General features: G+C 41.1%; 1 protein-coding gene across 1 annotated transcript in view; it reads left to right on the forward strand.

The window, feature by feature from the left end:
- The window catches only part of LOC140481695 (DNA-binding protein RFX8-like), a 66,015-nt gene that overhangs the window by 21,996 nt on the left and 23,067 nt on the right, over positions 1–20,952 (forward strand). Inside the window, exons 5-6 of the mRNA XM_072578270.1 lie at positions 7,301–7,359; positions 15,996–16,152. Coding sequence (XP_072434371.1) covers positions 7,301–7,359; positions 15,996–16,152 — 216 coding nt within the window. The remainder of the gene's footprint in view (positions 1–7,300; positions 7,360–15,995; positions 16,153–20,952) is intronic.

The following is a 20,952-nucleotide window of genomic DNA, read 5'->3' on the forward strand; positions in this document are numbered from 1 at the left end:
AATGAGGGGCCGTTTACAGTGCCAGATAAAGGAGCTGAACCAACGTTCAGTCTCCTGAGTGTTTGTTTATTGAAAATCAGGGGGAGCATCCGTATAGGGTATAGCAAACGAGGGAGAATATTCATCTTAATAAGCGCTATCCGACCCAACCATGAGACTGGAAGTGCATCCAATCTTTGGAGGTCTTGTTTAATTTTTTCAAATAATTGAGTAAAATTGGCTTTGAACAGCCAATCCAGAACTGAAGTAATGAATATGCCCAAATACACAAAACCCCCTTGTGACCACCTAAATGGGAATCTATAGTCACTCTCAAGAGCCAACTCTTTCGTAAGACCATCCAAAGGCATTGCCTCTAATTTAGCAAAATTAAGCTTATACCCTGAAAAAGCACCAAATGCGTGAATGCATTGTATCAGGCAAGGCACTGAGACTGCTGGATTTGTCAAGAAAATTAGAACATCGTCTGCATACAGCGAGATCTTATGTAATTTTGACCCCACTTCTGGAGCTGATATATTGAGATCCCCACGAATGGCCTCTGCCAACGGTTCAAACACCAATGTAAAAAGTAATGGTGAAAGGGGACAGCCCTGCCGGCTGCCCCTAGAAATATTAAAATTGCTTGATCGTACCCCGTTGGTAATGACCGCCTCGAGAGGAACACTGTAGAGAACCTTTACCCAGCTTATGAAAACTTCACCCAGACCAAACCGGTCTAGAGTATAGAAAAGGTACAGCCTCAAAGGTACGGCCACTCAACTCGGTCAAATGCCTTCTCTGCATCTAAAGAAATCACCAATCCCTATATTGACTGCTGTTGGCATGCTTGAATTATGTTAAGCAGCCTCCTAACATTCTTGGAGGATATGCGACCCTTTATGAAGCCCATCTGATCCTCTTTAATAATAGAGGGTAACACAGTCTCCTGCCTTAACGCAAGAGCCTTAGAGAGGCTCTTAAAGTCCACATTTAAGAGCGAGATGGGCCTGTATGAAGCACAGTCTTCCAGATCCTTCCCCTTTTTAAGGATAAGTGAAATATTGGCCCCTCTCAGAGATGGTGGGAGGCAATCATGACTGTATGAATCATTAAACATATTCAGCATCAGGCCCGACAGTATACTTATAAATTCCTTATAGAATTCACTGGGAAGTCCTTCAGGATCAGATGCCTTTCCATTCTGAAGCTGCCTCACAGCTTCCTGCACTTCTTGCTCTGATAATGGGGCATTGAGAAAGGACTGTTGTTCGGGAGTCACACACAGGAGCTTCAGACCTCTAAGAAAGGATTCCATTTTGGCCCGCCCCTCCTCACAATTCTCAGACTGATATAACTTAGAGTGGAATCTCTGGAATGCCACATTAATCTTTTTAGAATCATATGTTAGGTTCCCAGACCCTCCCCTAATCGCTATGATGGTTTGTGGGTCACTTCTCTTTCTAGCAAGGTATGCTAAGTATTTGCCTGGCTTGTCACCATGCTCGTATAACGTTTGCTTTGCAAAAGCCAGCTCCTTCTTTGCTGTCTGTGTGAGCACGGAATTTAATGTAGACCGTAGTGCCGTAATCCTCTGTAGTTTGACCAACGAGGGTCTGTCAAAATAGGCCTTTTCGCTGCCTTCAACCATGCTTCAAGGAGACGTTGCTGCTCACCCTTCTGCTGCTTCCTACTGGTGGAATATGAAATAACCAACCCCCTGGCATAAGCTTTGGCAGTTTCCCAGAGAACAGATGAGCTATCAACCGAGCCTATGTTGATGTCTAGGAATACCTGAAATTCCCTAGAGAAATACTCCACAAACTTACTGTACATGAGAATAAATGGGTCCATTCGCCAGTACCTTGAATCCCCTGTAACATCCTTAATCTTAACCATTTTTACACTGGAGCATGATCAGAGATGGCAATATTACCAATCGTACAGGATGCCGCCAGATCCAGGGTTACCACAGGGGTCAGAAAAAAATCAATCCTCATGTGACATCTATGTCGATTGGAGAAAAACGTGAAATCCCAACCTGTAGGGTGGAGACACCTCCAAACGTCCACCAACCCTAATTCCCCACACAAACCCAATAACTGTTTAGTGTGTGAAGAGGGTATAAAGGGACCTTTAGGCAACCTGTCTACTGTGGGGTCCATGAGGCAGTTAAAATCTCCCCCTATAACTTGAGACTTATCAGTTTAGAAAAAGCATCTACCAAGAATTTAAGAGAATGAGCTGGGGGACAATAAACATTTAAAATGCCATTTTCTTCCCCATTTATCAAGGCTTTAAGAATTATAAACCTCCCATATGTGTCTTTAACACATTCCAACAATTTAAATGAGATTTTTCCTAACCAATATAGCCAATCCCCTACTTCTGGTATTAAATTATGAAAAATAAACTTGGTCAAAACCATTCTGCTGTAATTTCAGATGCTCCTTGTCATCTAAATGTGTCTCCTGTAACAAAGCAATATCCACCTTCTCCTTTCTAAGACTCAAGAGTACCTTCTTCCTCTTAATTGGTGAGTGACCTCCCTTGATATTCCAGGTACACCGTTTAATCAAATCATTAGCCATAAACTTCAGCAATTACATTTAAATTCCAGAGAGGAGGAACCCGAACCACAAATTGCTGAGCCCTAGTGTTGCATGGTCCACCAAATATAAAAACTACATAAACTAAAACCACTACATTTAACAAACATACAAAATTATTAAAAATAAAAAAACAACAAAAAACAGAAAACAAACATATAAAGTGCCAGTAGCGCTGAGTAGGGGACCTCACCCCCTGCCCAGAGGGGGCAACTACCCATCCCGAACTGCCCATAAATAGGCATCTAACCATCTCAACCACCTTCACTTCTCCCAACTAGAGCCGCATCGCAAGCACAAGCTAAAAAGAATAAACACCCCATAGAATATCAATATGAATAAAAAAACATTCTTTTATTAAAAAAAGGGAATAAATACCCCCCATCCTTTGGTATGTCCTAACTTAGAAATTTGAAATGTACATCTTAACCACCACCAGACATATTTTGAACCAAATTATTATCAATAGAGGAAAAAAAAGGGGACAAACAAAGCTCCAACCAGATTTCCTCCATTCCTTTTACAGAATGATAAATGCATACCCAAGCAACAATATTTATACATACTACAATTGTTTAAATTAGGTTAGTTTGTCCACAAAGTCTCTTGCCTTCTCCGATGTGTCAAAGAGATGCATGGATCCATCTAAGGTGATCCGAAGCACTGCCGGATATCTCAGGGAGTACTGAATCCCAAGCTCCTTCAATCTTCTCTTGACACCATCATACGATTTTCGTTTCTGGATCACCACCGCTGAAATGTCCTGAAAAAACATGATCTTAGACCCCTCATAAATTAGGGCCTTTGGATCCTTCCACTGGAGTCTGGAAGCCTCCATGACTCTCTCCTTATCCCAGTAATGTTGGAACCACACCAGGAAAGGACAGGGGCGTTGACCCAGACCCGACCTCCATGCTGCGACCCGGTGAGCCCTCTCTATCTTCAATCCTCTCATGCCAGTTTCAAAGTCAAGGAATTTCGGAAGCCAATCTTCAACAAATTCCGCAGGCCGCTCACCTTCCTTACCCTCAGGCAGACCGATGATCTAAATGTTTTTTCTCCTGCCCCTGTTTTCAAGATCATCCACTTGGTCACGCAAATTACGAACCTGCGTCTTCAGGGCTTGGATCTCTTCCTTGAATGAACTGGCATCAGCTTCCACCACTGTGACCCTGTGCTCCACTTCATCCGTCCTCTTCTCCAGGTCTCCCAGCTCCTGCTCATGCTTCTGCAGCATGAAAGAGACTGGAGCCAGCTTCTCTTCAATCTGTTTCCTCAAAATCTCGCGAGATTTCGAGAGCTGGTTCACCAGGTCTGGACAGTAATCTGCTCCAAGGCTGCTGCAGGCTGAGCTGCAGGCCCAGCCTCAGATGCTCCTCCTTTTTTAGGCATTTCTGGACAGCTGAAAATACAGGTAAGTCAATTTTTAAATGTTCTTGGGGCTCCACAATCTTTCCAACGCCCCAAGTTCAAATCCTGGTGACCTGGGTTGGGCGGGTTAAAGGACTATCCTGCTCCTGCTGCAATGCGAAGCTTTGCACTGTGATCTTCTCAGATTGCCGCCATCTTAGATCCCCCCACATTCGGGACATTTAAGCAACTGCTGGACAAGTACATGGACAGCAGTAAATTGAGGGGTGTGTAGGTTAGATTTATCTTAGATTAAAATAAGTGCTCAACACCAAATCGTGCGCCGATGGTCCTGTACTGTGCTGTACTGTTCTATGTTCTATCTCCTTACCTACCACAGAACTAGCCTTTTAAGTTACTTGATGCACCATACCTCTTTCACTCAATCAGTAGCATGATACTTCCAGTCAGAACCTATACCTAAAAACCAGGAATTGCATCTCCCCCTCACACACCACTAATGCTGTCAGCCTCATACTGACCTCTCACTTCCTACTGCATATCTTCAGCCATTCAACTATGCCACGGGTACATCACCCAGACTCAGTGCAACATGATTACTGACATTTTGCCCTCTATCATGGAGAATAAATTGACCCACAACAGAAAAGAGCAAATCAGAGCTGGTGGGGCACAAAGACCCTGCAATTCCTGTGTTTTATGGAGCCCAGCATCATGAGGCTGTCCATCACAGGGCCTGTGCCATCCAATATCAAACAGAATATTGAAGATGCTGGAATTTCCCTGTCTTATACACCTTCTTAATACCCAGCAGTACAAATCAGAATACAAAGTATGAATGACTAAAAGGTCAATTGGAACAAGTAAATTTGCGCATGAGAGGAAGCTAGCTGCAAATGTAAAAAGAGATACCAAAAGTTTCTATAAATACTTAAGAAGGAAAAGTATATGCAAAGTGAGTGTTGATCTGCCACAGAGTGAGAATATGAAGTTAATAGTGGATAATAAGAAATTGTAGATTCAATGAACAAATATTTTGATTCTAACTTCACTATAAAACATTACAGCTATAGTTGTAGATCAGAAGGTGGATGAAAGAGAGGATCTTGGTGAAATTACAATCATAATGGAAGAAGTACTGAGCAAGCTGATGGAATTGCAGACTCACAAGTCTCTAGATCTAGATGGACTTCACTTGAGGCTTTTAAATGAGTTAACTAATGAGGTAGTGGTGTTAATGTTCCCAAATTCCCTAAATTCTGGAAAGTTTCCATCTGACTGCAAAATAGCAAATATAACTCCTTTATTCAAAAAGAGAGGGAGGCAGAAAACAGGAACCTACTATCCAGTTAGCTGGAAGGTGTTAGAATTGATCATTAAAGAGTTTATGGCTGGGCACTTAGAAACATTCACGGTGATCAGGAAGAGTAGCATGACTTTGTGAAAGGAAGTTCATGCTTACAGAATTTATTGGAGTTTTTTGAAGGAGTAACATATGCTGTGGGCAAAGAGGAGACTATTGATGTACTGTACCTGGATTTTCAGAAGGAATTTGATAAGATACCACATAAAAGGTATACAGAACCAGTGTGATATTTCTCCGAAAAGTTAAATCAATACCAAAAGAGAACCCTCCTTGTGGAGAAGGAAATGCTGGGATTATTACTGGCTGTTAAGTACACTTTGAAGCACATGTCCACCATTGGTACAAGGAGACAGTGAGTTATACTGTTCATGACCTCATGTGTGTGCAGAATAACTTTGAGATCATCATTTATGACAACTCATGATTTATCCTTGCGCACACGCGTGTGTGTGAGTTAGGTTTTATTTTATTCTTTGTCAATAATCTTTGCACTACAGATTTGTTTGAATACATTTGTTTTGGCAATAAATTATGTATCATTAAATAAAGACACCTGATTGCCTTGTTCAAAATGCCGAGCCTGATATGGCCTAATATTGACATATTTGGCCATTTCACTGACCTGGTTAAATTAAAAATTTGTTGTAACCAATGGAAGAATTATAGAGGAAAAATGAGGTCAATCATACCATTCTTAGGAATTATTAGCTAATGTCCAAAGTGAACACTATAATTTAAAAGAAATTAAGGAAGGATTTGCTTGATACATAGGGAAAATTCATTATCCAGCTAGAAAGTCTAATACAGATTCACCTGGATAGTCAAACTGTAACAGTCTATGAAAGATCATACTAAGAGATAGGCTTCTGGGAATAACTCCATTTAATTTAGGAATCTGGTTACTAGATCAGGTTTATCAAATCCTTAATTCATCTTATACGCTGTTTATTAACATGAGTGTCACTTCCAGAAATGTTAGACAGTCCTACTATTTACGGGAGTTATTCATTCCATTATTCCTTACAGGATATCTATAGCAAGACTGGAATTTATAATACCCACTTCCGTTTCCCTGGTTTCCTTATCTCTCAATTTCTGACTATTCAATTATTTCTCCTGCATTGTCAGCTGTCTAAAGTTGATTGCTTCCTCAAATACTGGACATCTTCCTTGCAAATTCTCCACCACCTTCCTTCTCAAAAAATAGTTTTCAACCTATCTTTTTCTCCAACCAATGTTCCAACCTTAATATCTTTCTTCCCCTTTAAAACTTCCACATTGTTGTGTTGTCCTGTGCCCATCTGTCACAAAATACAGTCGTTCACATTCTATTAAGCAAAAGAAAGGTTCCATTTTTTTTAGTTCTCAGTTGCTTATATTAGCTCTCAATTCTTGTTTGAAATATCACTATTGTTTCAAAATACCATGATCCCTTTCCACTTTTAATAATAAAACTTTATTTTAATATGCAATGTCAAATTATTATGAAAGAAACTGATAAAATGCTGCATCTAACTTATAATGTTACTCATTTTTTTAATTGTGCTTTATTATTGACAAAACATTAAACTTAAATCACACCTTTGCAATTTATGTAGTACACTGGAGAACTACCAATGTGTGATTCAGCAGCCATTTACCATTAGGAAAAAGTCTTAAACAGCCTATTATGAAAAAGTGCATGGCAAATTCTTTAAAGTTGTCACCTTCATTTGATCTACATTTCTGTACTATAACTATTAGAAAATCTTAAAATATTCATAGCTACAAAAAAGTGGCCTAGAAAGAGATTACAAAGTCCAACACTTGAAATTAGTAGATATTGAGAAACAATGCTATATTATGTCATGTCAAAGCATTATCTTGTTTTTAAAATCTGATGAGGTACATGGATTTATACATTTTAGATGAATAATGTATTTATTTTTTATTTTGTATGCAAACATTTATCTAACATGACTCTTAAATTTCTCAGCAGCAAATATGTTTGTCAATCGACTGAGAAGAAGAACTTGTATTTGCAACCTAGCAAAGGTAAGCTTCACATAATACAGGGAATACTTTGTCAGTATAGATGCATTAAATATAAAATTAGTTTCATGTCATGATAATCATTTAATATTATTTAATCTCTTGCTTTTTTGTCACATTTTCTTCTTCCTTTTTATTTACATATTGTATTGCTAACTCCTAGCAAATAAATAAATAACCATCCAATTTCTAATAGTGGTAGCCTTATTAAAGCATCCCAACAAAGTGCACTATAGATTTTTACTGCTTGTTAGTGAGTGGGGAATTGGGTTGTGTTTCCTAGTATTGCATTGAGAAGGGTTTTTCATGTACAGCCCAAACAAAAGAGGCCTGTCTAGGTTGAAATAAGCTGACAAGGACTCCTGGGATGTATTTAACAGGTTGTTGGAATTTGGCAACATTTCTTAACTATATACAAGTAAATACAAGTAAACTAAGGAATAGCTTACTCAAAGCATCATCTAGAATCTTCCTCTAAGCCTCTGGTGGTACATGATCTGACATCACTGAAGATGTCATTTCCATCTTTACTGTTAATGCTTTACATGACATCTTTTGGATGACACATTATCAAAAGCCTTCTGGAAGTTTAGACATCCTGTATCGACAGGATCCCCATTATCCATATTGTTTGTTACATTTTTGACGAACTTTGGAAATTAGTGAAACCTGATTTACTCTCCATAAAATCATGATTCTGATGGATTGTGTTTTGACTTTACAAATATACTGTTATGACTTCCTTATGAATGGATTCCAACAATTTCCCAATGACACATTTTAAACTCATTGTTTTGTAGTGTCCTACCTTTTACATCCCTCCTTTTTAAATAAAGGCACTATATTAGCATCTTTCCAATCCACTGGAACCTTTCCCACATCTGAGGCATTTTAGAATGTTCTAACCAATGGATCCATTATCTCTGCTGACACTTCCTTTCTGAACATAGAATGTAGACCATCAAGCCCAGAGGTCTTGTCTGCCTTCAATCTCAATAGTTTGCTCAATACTTTTTCTCCAGTGATCATAGTTGTTCTGAGTTCCTCCCTTTCTTTAACATACTTTACATACCTGTTACTCCTAGGAATGGTACAAGTGTCCTCCAGAGCAAAATATTAATTTCGTGAATCTATTCCTAATTGTGGAAGGCTCAAGAACAAGAACGGCATGAATTTAAGGTGGTTGGTGGTTGGCAAAAGGTTTAATGGCAACATGAAAGAAATCTCTTTTTGCACACAGACAGTGATTAGGATCTAGATGCACTGCTTACAGAATGATTGTAGAGTAGTTCGTCTGGACAGGCATAGAGTGCAGCATCCTGCACCCAGGCTGAACTGAAGCAGTTCATCGACTTTGCCCACAATTTCTACCCTACTCTCAAATTCACTTGGTCTATCTCGGACACCTCCCTCTTTTTTCTTGACCTCACCATTTCCATCTTCAGCGACAGCCTCCAGACAGACATCTACTACAAACATACAGACTCCCATTACTACCTGGACTACACCTCCTCCCACCCACTATCTAGCAAGAACTCCATCCCATTCTCCCAATTCCCCCACCTCCACTGCATCTACTCTGACAAGGAGACATTCTACTCCCAAGCATCCCAGATGTCCATCTATTTTGAACAACGTGCTTTTCCTCCCTCCGTCATCCAGACAGCCTCCACCGCACCACCTCCATTCCCTGTTCCACCACTCTAAAACCCCTCCTGCCAATGCAATAAAGACAGAGTCCCCCTTGTCCTCACCTACCACCCCACCAGTCTCCACATCTAACAAATCATCCTCACAACACATCTGCCAACTCCAAATAGACCCCACCACCAAGAACATCTTCCCCTCCCCACCCTTATCTGCCTTCTGCAAGGACCATTCCACTGACAGTCCTTGATTCATGCCAGCCCACCACTGAACCCCTAGGTATCTTCCCCTGCAACTAGAAAAGATACAAAATCAGAGATGCAAAACTCACCTCCATCCAGGCCCCACACAGTCCTTCCAGGTGAGACAGAGGTTCATCTGCCTCTCTTCCAACCTAGTTTACTGTATCGGGTGCTCCCGATATGGTCTTCTCTACATCGGGGAGACCAAACATAAATTTAGGGAATGGTTCACCGCCCATTTCAATTTCCCAACCACTCCCTTTCTGACATGACCATCCTTGGCCTCCTCCATTGCCAAATGAAACCACAGTGCCTATTGGATGAACAACACTTTATCTTCCGCCTAGACAGCCTACAGCTCGGAGGAGTCAATATTGAGTTCTCTGATTTCAAATAACCTCTCTCCTCAACCCCCGACTCCCTTCCCAGGCCCTCACCCTCCCTGCCACTGCTCTCTGCCATCAACCGGATTTATTCCTCCTATTGACCAACCAGATCGTACCCTCTACCTGCCTTCATTTATCCCTTCTTCACCACCTGGCCCCACCTCCCCTTTTATCTGCAGCTCCCCCCATACCCCACACCCAGTCCTAGAGAAGTCGAAACGTCGACTTCTGCACATCCTGATGCTGCCTAACTTGTTGTGTTCTTCCAGCCTCCTGCCTGTCTACTGACAAAATGATTGTGGTAGGTTTGATCAAGGCTTTCAATAAGGAATTAGTTTGTGTTCATGGCTATGGGGAGAAGGTGAAGTGGCACAGGTAAGTTGTTGCCAATGGAAAACCAACATAGAAGTGTCAGGACAAACGTTTTGAGCAACTATTTTGAAGGAAATGGCATTTGAAGATCATCAGGGGCATGGATAAGGTAAATAGACAAGGTCTTTTCCCCAGGTGGGGGAGTCCAGAACTAGAGGACATAGGTTTAGGGTGAGAATGGAAAGATTTAAAAGGGACCTAAGGGGCAACCTTTTCGTGCAAAGTGTAGTGTGTGTCGGGGATGAACTGTCAGAGGAATTGGTGGAGGCTGGTACAATTACAACATTTAAAAGGCATCTGGATTGGTATACGAATAGCAAGGTTTTAGAGGGATATGGACCATGTGCTGGCAAAAGGTACTAGACTAATTTAGGATATCTGGTCGGCATGGACAAGTTGGAACGAAGGATCTGTTTCCGTGCCGTACATCTCAATGATTCTACGTCTCAACATGATGACCATCAGAGGTTTTTAAACTCCTGCAGTACTATCTCAATGTTTTCACAGCTTGATTCCTGACATTGACTCCATGGTTATCTGCACCAACTTTGGACTGTGTGCTTCCTTTCCAGATAGGAGCCATCTTGAGTCTTCTTCACTTCAGTGTAAGTTTTTTAAACACTGAAGCCCACTATACCTGTTTTGCTAGTCCTTACTCATTCTCAGACTAGATTCTTGTTGCCTACAAGTGCCAGTATCTGTTCTGTTCCAGCCAGAATATAACTCCTCTTTAAGCAATGCAGGTTAATCTTAAGTGGTGGTCGTCACACACTTTGCACTTCCAGCCAACCAACAGCATTGTTAGAACAGTGTCTGGATAGAGAAGTCATTCAGAATTGACATACTGCCTGCATTGCAATCAACCGTATGTGTTAATCATGCATCATGATTCCTGTGCCTATTGTCAGAAAATATCAACTAAGCTCCAGTATGTTTAATTTGAATGTATTTATCAATAGAGTCATAGAGTCCTCCAGCACAGAGCCAGGCCCTTTGGCCCAAACCGTCCAAACCGACCAAAATGTCCATCAATGCTAAACCCATTTCCCTGCACTTGGCCCATATCCTTCTAAATCTTTCCTATCTATGTATTTTAAGTGTTGTTATTGTTCCACTGGCAGCTCATTCCACATGCATACCACCCTCTGTATAAAAAAAAGTTGCCCCTCGGGTTCCTTTTTATTCTTTGCCCTCTAACCTTAAACTGATGCCCTCTAGTCCTTAATTGTCCAATTTTGGGAAAAAGACTGATTGCATTCACGCTATCCATGCCTCTCATGATTTTATACACTTCTATAAGATCTCCCCTCAGTCTCCTATGCTCTAAAGAAAAAAGTCCTAGTTTGTCCAACCTCTCTCAATAACTCAAACCCTGAGTCCTGGCAATATCCTTGTAATATTCTTTCTGCACTCTTTCCAGTTTAATAACATCCTTCCTGTCGCAACGTGACTAAAACTGAACACAATACTCCAAGTGCAGCCTCACCAACACCTGGTATAACTGCAACACAACTTCCCAATTTCTATACTCAGTGCCCTGAATGATGAAGGCCAGTGTGCCAAAAGCCTTCTTCACTGCCCTGTCTAACTGTGATTCCATTTTCAGAGAACCATGCACCTGAACTCCCAGATCTCTCTGTTCTACTATACTACTTAAGGCCCTACTATTCACCATAAAACACCATATCTGTATTAGATTCCATTTGCCATTTCTCGACCCAATTCCCCAGCTGATCAAGTTCCTGCTGCACTTTCTGATCACCTTCCTCACTGTCCACAATATCTCCTATTTTAGTGTCATCTGCAAACTTACTAATCATGCCTTGTATATTCTCATACAAATCATTGATACAGATAAAAAAAACAGTAATGGGCCCAGTGCCAACCCCTGAAGCATTTCACTAGTCACAGGCCTCCAGTCCAACAAGCATCCTTCCACTATTGCCCTCTGCTTCCTACCTTCAAACCAACTGTGATTTCAATTTGTCATGTCACCCTGGATTCCATGCGATCTAACCTTCCAGAGCAGCCTACCAAATCAAAACTTATCAAAGGCCTTACTGAAATCCATATAGACCATGTCAACCGCCCTGCCCTCGTCAACATTCCTGGTCACTTCATCAAAGAATTCTAACAAATTTGTGAGGCATGGTCTCCCATGCACAAAGCCATTCCTAAGACTATTCCTAATCAGACTCTGTCCTTCCAATTGCATGTATATCTTATTTCTTAGAATCTTCTCAAGTAACTTACCTACCACAGATGCTAGGCTTAATGGTCTATAGTTCCTAGACTTTTCTTTACAGCCCTTCTTCAATAAGGGCACAACATTCACAACTGTCCAGTCTTCCGGGACCTCATCCGTTACTAACAATGATGTTAAAATATCAGCATAGGCCCCCGCAATTTCTTCTCTAGCCTCTTATATCTGGTCAGTCCCAGGAAATTTCTCCACCTTCATACATTCTAACACATCCAATACCTCCTCTACTGTGATATGGGCTGTCCCCGAGATATGACCACTAACTTCCCCAAGTCTTCATGTCTTTCTCTATGGTAAACACAGGAGAAATTTTCATTGAGGACCTCGCCCATCTCCTGCAGTTCTACACATACATGTCCACTTTGGTCCTTGAGGTGTCCTATTCTCTCTTTGGTTTTTCTTTTTTCCTTTCATATATTTAAAGAACCTCTTTGGATTCATCCTAATCTCCTCAGCCAAGGATATCTTGTCCCCCCTTTTTACCCTCCTGATCTCCTTCTTCAGTAAAGTCCTGTATACCCTATATACCTTCAGGGATTCCCTTGATCCCAGCTGCCTGTGCCTACGCCATGCCTCCTTTTTTCTAGTCACAGCCTCAATATCTCTTGTCATCCAGGGCTCCCTATTCCTGTCAACCTTGCCTTTCACCCTCACAGGAACATATGGACCTTGAATTCTAGTTATCTCACTTTTAAAGGCCTCCCACTTGCCAGAGGTCCCTTTGCCATCAAACTCGTCCAATCAACCCCTGCACACACCTGTCTAATTCCATCAAAATTAGCCTTCACCCAATTTAGACCGTGAACCTGTGGACCAGTTTTGTCCCTTTCTATAACTATGTTAAAATTAATAGATCTATGGTCACCGGTCCCAAAGTGCTCCCTCCACTGTCACCTACGTCACCTGTCCTGCCCTATTTCCCAAGAGTAGGTCGAGTTTTGCCCCTTCCCGAGTAACACCCTCTGTACACTGCTTGAGAAACTTTTCTGAATGCACTTAACAATTTCCACCCCATCTAAGTCCTTTGGGTGGCACGTTGGCTCAGTGGTTAGCACTGCTGCCTCACAGCACCAGGGACCCAGGTTCGATTCCAGCCTCGGGTGACTGTATGTGTGGAGTTTGCACATTCTCCCTGTATCTGCGTGGGTTTCCTCTCATTCTCCTTACGTGCATAGGTTAGATGAATTGCCCATGGTGTTCATGTTTGTGTCGGTTAGGTGCATTAGTCAGGGGTAAATGTAGGGGAATAGGTCTGGGTGGGTGATTCTTCAGAGGGTTGGTGTAAACTTGTTGGGCCAAAGAGCCTGTTTCCACATTGTAGGGATTCTAACTGAATGCTCTGGCAGTGCCAGTCTATGTTAGGAAAATTGAAATCCCCTTCAATGGCAACCCTATTGCTCCTGCAAGTCTCCCCAGTATGGAATATTTACTTTTACTTTCTACCAGTATTTGTCTCCAGAAGTTACTGGTGATTGAATATATGACAATTGTAAAGCTCCAGATTTTAAGAACACAAACTATGATATATCTTACTTTGCTGTAAGTTTAGTCTAAATCGTTACTGAGGTTTAAGTTCACAACTGATCAAAATCCTCTGTGATTAATTTTATGTGAAACCATGATGACACTGAGTCATGGATTTTTCTGTTTTGAGAGCTATTTTGGCAGGACTATCCATACAAACAGAATAGGAACAGGAGTAAGCTATTTGGTCCCTCAAGCTGCTCCACTATTCAATAAGGTCATGGTGATCTGATTGTGGCCTCAACTCCACTTTCCTAACTACTCCCTATATCCTTTGGCTCCCTTGTCAATCAGCAATTTACCTATCTCAGCCTTTAAGGCTTTCAATGGTCTTGCTGTCACTGCTCTCTATGAGTAAGATAATTCCCCAGATCAAGACAGAAAATAAATTTTCACATCTTAATTGTAAATAGGAGACCTCTTACGTTTAAACCCTAGTTCTAGTCTTTCCCAGAAGGGAACATTCATTCAATATCCACTCTGTCAATTCCCCTGAGGATCTCACATTTTTCAATAAGATCACCACTCACATTACTTAACATCAAAGTATGCAGGCCCAACTTGTCCACTCTTTCCTCATGAGATAACTCCTCCATCTCAGGACCCAACTGAGACAATCTTTTCTGAACTGCTTGTTACGTTATTATGTCCTTCCTCATGTGAGGAGGCCATATCTGTAATTGATATTGTAGATGTGGTCTCACCAACACCATATACAATTGTAGAAAATTTCCTTCCTTTTATAATCCACTCCCTTTGCAACAAATGAAAATATTTGATTTGACTTCCTAATTACTTGCTATGCCTACATATTACATTTTTGTGATTCATGTAGCAGGATACTCATATTTCCTATACCACTGAATTATGCAATATGTTTCCACTTGAATAATTTACTGCTTTCTCTTCTTCCTGCCCAAAGTAGACCAGTTCATATTTTCCCACATTATACATCATGTACGAATTTATTGCCCACTTATTTAACCTAAGTCCCTTTGTAAACGCATATGCCATCCTCACAATTTACTTTCCTACCTATTATTGATATGTAAAAAAATTTAGCAACCATATATTCATCTTCGTTCATATATGACTTTCATCCAAGTCAATTAGAGAGATGATATCTAGTACCACCACCTGCAAGTTCTACTTCAAGCTATTCACCATCCAGACTTGGAAATATAGCACTGTTCCTTCACTGTTATCAGGTTAAAATTCTGGAATTCCCTCCCTAATGGAATTGTGGGTCAACCTATAGCACGTAGATTGCAACAGTTCAAAAAGGCAGCTCAACACCACTTTCTCACGCGCAGATAGGGATGGGCAATAAATGCTGGCCAGGCAACGATGGCCACATCCCACAAATGAATAAAAAAATTATGTTGTACAGATTAAAAATAGGACTGAAGCCCCAGCATTGTTGCCTGTGGCAGTTCACTGGCTACAGCTTGCCAACCCAAAATGATCAACTTATCCAAATTCACTGTTTCCTTGGAGCTAGCCATTCCTTGTTCTATGCCAATGTATTACAACATACACCAATGAGAGACTCAAAAGAGAAGAAATTCCTTAAAAGTCGAAACAAGACCTGTCACCAAGGCCTTATCAAATAAGTCTGAACCATCAGGGAGATTACTACAACTCATGAAGAGCTTATGCTCAAAACGTTGACTCTCCTGCTCCTCGGATGTTGCCTGACTGGCTGTGCTTTTCCAGCACCACACTTTTTGGCTAGATTACTACAACAGTCTTCTGCTCAGAGTATTCCCTGCTGCTTTGTAGGATCTACTACCACCTGCACTGTGATTTTGGGAAGTGGGAGTATGTGAATCTACCAAAAATTATAGGCAATGAGCAAGTCACATGTTGGAACAGTGGACAGAATGTGAACTGGCAATCCTAACAGGGAGAGTGAAATTTCAGTCAGCCAATGAACATTTCAGTCAGCCAGCCTTAATGCTTATCTTTCAAGACATTCTCTATTTCCATCCCACCCAATTTTGGACAAGATCTTCAAGAAGAATTCCTTTCAAATACCAAGCTGGCTGATTGTGCATACCTTGTTGACTTAATCTTCACCTAAAACTTTGAAGAAAGCAATATTATTGATCAAAAGTACAACAGCAAATGAAACTACACACATAATGTATAGTGATTCTCTTTGTTTTCATTTGAAACATATTCATGTTTTGTTTTCTATTTTAGAGCATGCACATAGTTTTGAATAATCATAGAATGGTCAGCACCTTAAGAACTGACCTCCGTTCTATTATTAGTCAGGGGCTGTTGAATATCCCCAGTAAATCCACAAAAACATTCAAGTGTTCACTGCAAGAAATAGGCTGCAGTTTTGAATGGAAATGTAAGTACTGTCCATTGTTTTTGCTTGACTCCTCAAAGAGGTTTCAATATATAATTTATATAAATTTGCTTATAACAGAAAGGCAGTTATAAAATGTACAAGTGAAATTTCACGTAGATCATTGTAGTTATATACGTAAGATCATTATTGTGAATATAAATGACTGTATGATAATAAATTCCATAAATAGAGAAGAATTAAGTCTATGTTGACGATTTTTAAGAAAATAAATAGAATTGATGAATTCCATCTTTATTTTAAAATTAATAAGTTAAAATTCCCTTCAGTGTTATTTTAAATGGGCTTGCATCCAATAAATTGGCTTGGATCAAATTTTGTAACACATTTATCACATTTCACTATTTTATTGGCTTTCCATGGAAAATAAAAGTGTATTTTTAGTTGACATGTTCTAAAACGCACAGTGAATTTGCACAAGTTTAATAAAGAAGGTCATAAATTGCAGGCAATTGCAAAAAGGTGTTAGAACCAGACATGGATAATATTACCCAGATTGACCAGAAATAATAAGGGGGGCATTAGCTCATCTCAAACTTCTCAAACAAACCTTTCTTACCATAGATGGAATCCTGTTGAATGATATTAAGCTCATATAAAGTACAAGATAGGTGTTTGGTTAACAGTTGGTCTGGTCAACACCCATGTGCATTGTTAGCTTCTGTTAAAGGTTGAGAGTGCTTTTGCTGAGGCAGGTTCAAAATTACTGAGCTTGGGGGGAGATAAGAACACTGGGTTGAGAGGTTTATTATAAAATTACTAGGCATTTATATAAACATGGCATGGGAGGGTGTTATAAAATTATTGGGAGCTATAAAAACACTGAGCTGGGGCGTTTGTTATAAAATTACTGGGGATTCCATAATCACTGTGCTGGAGGGGTTGTTGTAAAATTACTGTGGGTATATAAACACTGGGCTGGAGTTGTTGTTATAAGATTACTGGAGATTATACAATCACTGGACTGGAGGGGTTGTTATAAATTTACCGGGGGTATTTAAACATTGGGCTGGAGTTGTTGTTATAAAATTACTGGTATTATATAAACATTAGGCTGGAGGGGTTGTTATAAAATTACAGGGGATTATATCAACACTGGACTGGAGGGGCTGTTATAAAATTACTGGGGATTATATAATCACTGGGTTTAAGGGGTTGTTATAAAATTACTGGGGATTATATGAACACTGGGCTGGAGGGGCTGTTATAAAATTACTGGGGATTATATAAACACAAGGCTGGAAGGGTTGTTATAAAATTACTAGGGGTTATATAAACACTGGGGTAGGGGAGTGTCAGTGCAGCCGCAAAAGCAATAGGAGCTTCGACGGCCGATCTGTGCAGCCAACACTAGGGCCCTTTCTGAGTGCCCAAAGACCCTGTTCGGCAGCAGCCAGGAGATGGGAGGAGCAATACTCAGGCCTTGGTCCTGGGAGCTGTGTGTGGGAGAGGCCGAGCAGAATATGAGCAAAGGTCAGTTGAGAGGGTGCAGGCAAGGAAGGGAGGTCAGGCAGGCAGTTGTGTGCTCAGATGGTTATAGGCCAGGTTTTCTCTACCATCTTGAAAGTGAGCTAGTACAGTCTTTGGCCACAAGATCAGACCCAACACCAAACTCATGATCTACAGAGTTGTAGTGATTCCCACCCTCCAGTATGGCTGTGAGGCACGGACAGTCGACAGCAGACACTTCAAGGCACTAAAGCAATTTCAACAACACTGCCTGTGCAAGATCCTGTGAAACTGTTGGGAAGAAAGATCCACCAACATCCTTGTCCTTCATCAGGCCAACATCCTCAGGATCGAGCACTGGCCACCCTTGATTGGCTGTGATGGGCTGGGTATGTCATCGACATGACCAACATAAGACTCCCCAAGCAGGTGCTCTACTCCCAGTTTCGAAACAACAGGTGAGCTCCAGGTGGACAGAGGAAGTGTTTCAGTGATACCCTCAAAGCCTCACTGGTAGAGTGTGGCATTCCCACAGATACCTGGGAATCACTCGCCCAAGACTGGCCAAAGTGGAGGAGCAGCATCCGGGAAGACATCTAGTAATTCAAGAGTTGCCATTGGGAAAAAGCAGAAGCCAGGGGAAAATAGCGTAAGGAGCCTGCTGCCACACCAATGCCCCACCCACACTTTCCCACAACCACCTTCTGCCTCAAGTGTACTGGAGCCTGTGGAAGCTGCATCAGTCTGGACAGACACCTATGGACTCACCCTGAGAGTTGGAGTTATCCCTGTCTGCGAGGGACCACCAATGGTGATGATGATGATGAGGCAGGTTCAGAAGTCAGAAATCTAGCTGGAACAATTTGAATACCTCTTACAAAATCATTAGTGTATAGTATTGTGTCATGCTCTGTATTTGATCTGTTCCATTAAATACATTTTGCCAAATTAAATAAGTGAATTTGATCAGAGAAACAGAAAATAGGAGCTGGAATTAGGCCATTTAGCCTTTCAAGCCTGTTCCACCATCAACATGATCATGGTTGGTCTTCCAAATCAATACCCTGTTTCTGTATTCCCCTCATACCCTTTGATCCCTTTAGCCCTATACCTAACTCATTTGTGAAAACACTCAATGTTTGGGTTTCAACTGCTTTTTGTGACAGAAAATCCACAAGCTCACTACTCTGTGGGTGAACAAATTTAACAATATAAAAACTGAGAACAAGAGCTTATTTAAATATTTAAAGGAAGAGGGGTCAAAATAAACATAGGACCCTTAGAAAATTAGCCTGGGGAAATAGTTATCAGGAACAAAGAAATAGCAGAGAAGCTAAACAGATACTTTCCACTAATACCAAAGATCGAACCTGCCTCATCATCATCATCACCATCATTAGAGAAGTAGTATTAAATAAACTAATGGGGCTACAGGCAGATAGGACCCCTGACCCTAGTGGCTTACATCCAAAGAGAGAAACTACAGAGATAGGGCATGCATAGGTTGTAATTTTCCAAAAGTCCATGGATTCTGGAAAAGTACTGGAGGATTTGAAAACTGTCAATGTGACACCTTATTCAAAAAGAGAGGCAAAAGTGGTAGGCTAATTAGTTTAATGTCTACTGTTGGAAAAATGTTGGAATCAATTATTGTAGAACTATTAACAGAACATTTTAAAAAATTATAATCTAATCTACCAGAATCAACATGGCTTCATGAAAGGCAAATCATGTCCACAAATTTACTGGTCTTTTTAGAGGAAGTCTCAACCACAGCAGAACCAGTCAATGTGTTTATTTAGACTTCTAGAAGGTGTTCAACAAGGTATCTCATAAAAGGTTACGTCATAAGATAAGACCCGATGATGTTGGAGGTAGAATATTGGTGTGGATATAAAACTGGGTACTGAGCCGGAAACAGGAAGTGGGGACAAAAGGGATTTTTTTCAGATTGGCAATCTGCCATCAGGGGAGTTCCACAGGGATCGATGTTGGGGCTGTAATTGTTTACAATACATATTAATGACTTGGAGGAAGGAAGCCACATATGCAGAGGATACAAAAATAGGTAGAAGGACAAGTTGCAAACAGGTACAAATAATTTATGGAGAGATATTGATAGGTTTCTATAGGTATGTCAGGAATAAAAGGATGACTAGGGTAGGTATCGGTCCAGAAGGATAGTAGTGGGAAGTTGTGCGTGGAGGCAGAGGAGATTGGAGAGACACTAAATCAAAACTTTTCGTCAGTATTCACTCAGGAACAGGACGTTGTTGCTGATGTGAATATTGAGTCACAAGGGATTAGAACGGATAGCTTTGAGGTATGTAGGGAAGAGGTCTGGGGAATACTGGAAAGGGTGAAAATAGATAAGTCCCCTGGGCCTGATGGCATTTATCCTAGGATCCTCTGGGAAGCTAGGGAGGAGATAGCGGAGCCATTGGCCTTGATTTTTATGTCGTCGTTGTCTACAGGAATAGTGCCAGAAGACTGGAGGATAGCGAATGTGGTCCCCTTGTTCAAGAAGGGGAGTAGGGACAGCCCTAGTAACTATAGGCCAGTGAGTCTCACTTCTGTTGTGGGCAAAGTCTTCGAGACAATTGTAAGGGATAGGATTTATGAACATCTGGATAGGAATAATGTGATCAAGGATAGTCAGCATGGTTTTGTGAAGGGCAGGTTGTGCCTCACAAACCTTATTGAGTTCTTTGAGAAGGTGACTAAGGAAGTGGACGAGGGTAAAGCAGTAGATGTGGTGTATATGGATTTTAGCAAGGCATTCGATAAGGTACCCCATGGTAGGCTACTGCAAAAATTACGGAGGTATGGCATTGAGGGTGCATTAGAGGTTTGGATTAGGAATTGGCTGGTTGGAAGGAGACAGAGGGTAGTAGTTGATGGTAAAGGTTCATCTTGGAGTGCAGTTACTAGCGGTGTTCCACAAGGATCTGTTTTGGGACCATTGCTGTTTGTCATTTTTATAAATGATCTGGAGGAGGGGCTTGAAGGCTGGGTGAGCAAGTTTGCAGATGATACGAAAGTCGGTGGAGTGGTGGACAACAATGAAGGATGTGGCAGGTTACAGCGGGATATAGATAAGTTGCAGAGCTGGGCAGAAAGGTGGCAAATGGAGTTCAATGTAGCTAAGTGTGAAGTCATTCACTTTGGTAGGAGTAACAAGAAGATGGATTACTGGGCTAATGGTAGGCTACTTGGTAGTGTGGATGAGCAGAGGGATCTTGGTGTCCATGTACACAGATCTCTGAAAGTTGCCACCCAGGTAAATAGTGCTGTGAAGAAGGCATATGGCGTACTGGGCTTTATTGGTAGAGG

This window comes from Chiloscyllium punctatum, chromosome 9, assembly GCF_047496795.1.
Source record: "Chiloscyllium punctatum isolate Juve2018m chromosome 9, sChiPun1.3, whole genome shotgun sequence".
In the NCBI taxonomy this organism is placed as follows: domain Eukaryota; kingdom Metazoa; phylum Chordata; class Chondrichthyes; order Orectolobiformes; family Hemiscylliidae; genus Chiloscyllium; species Chiloscyllium punctatum.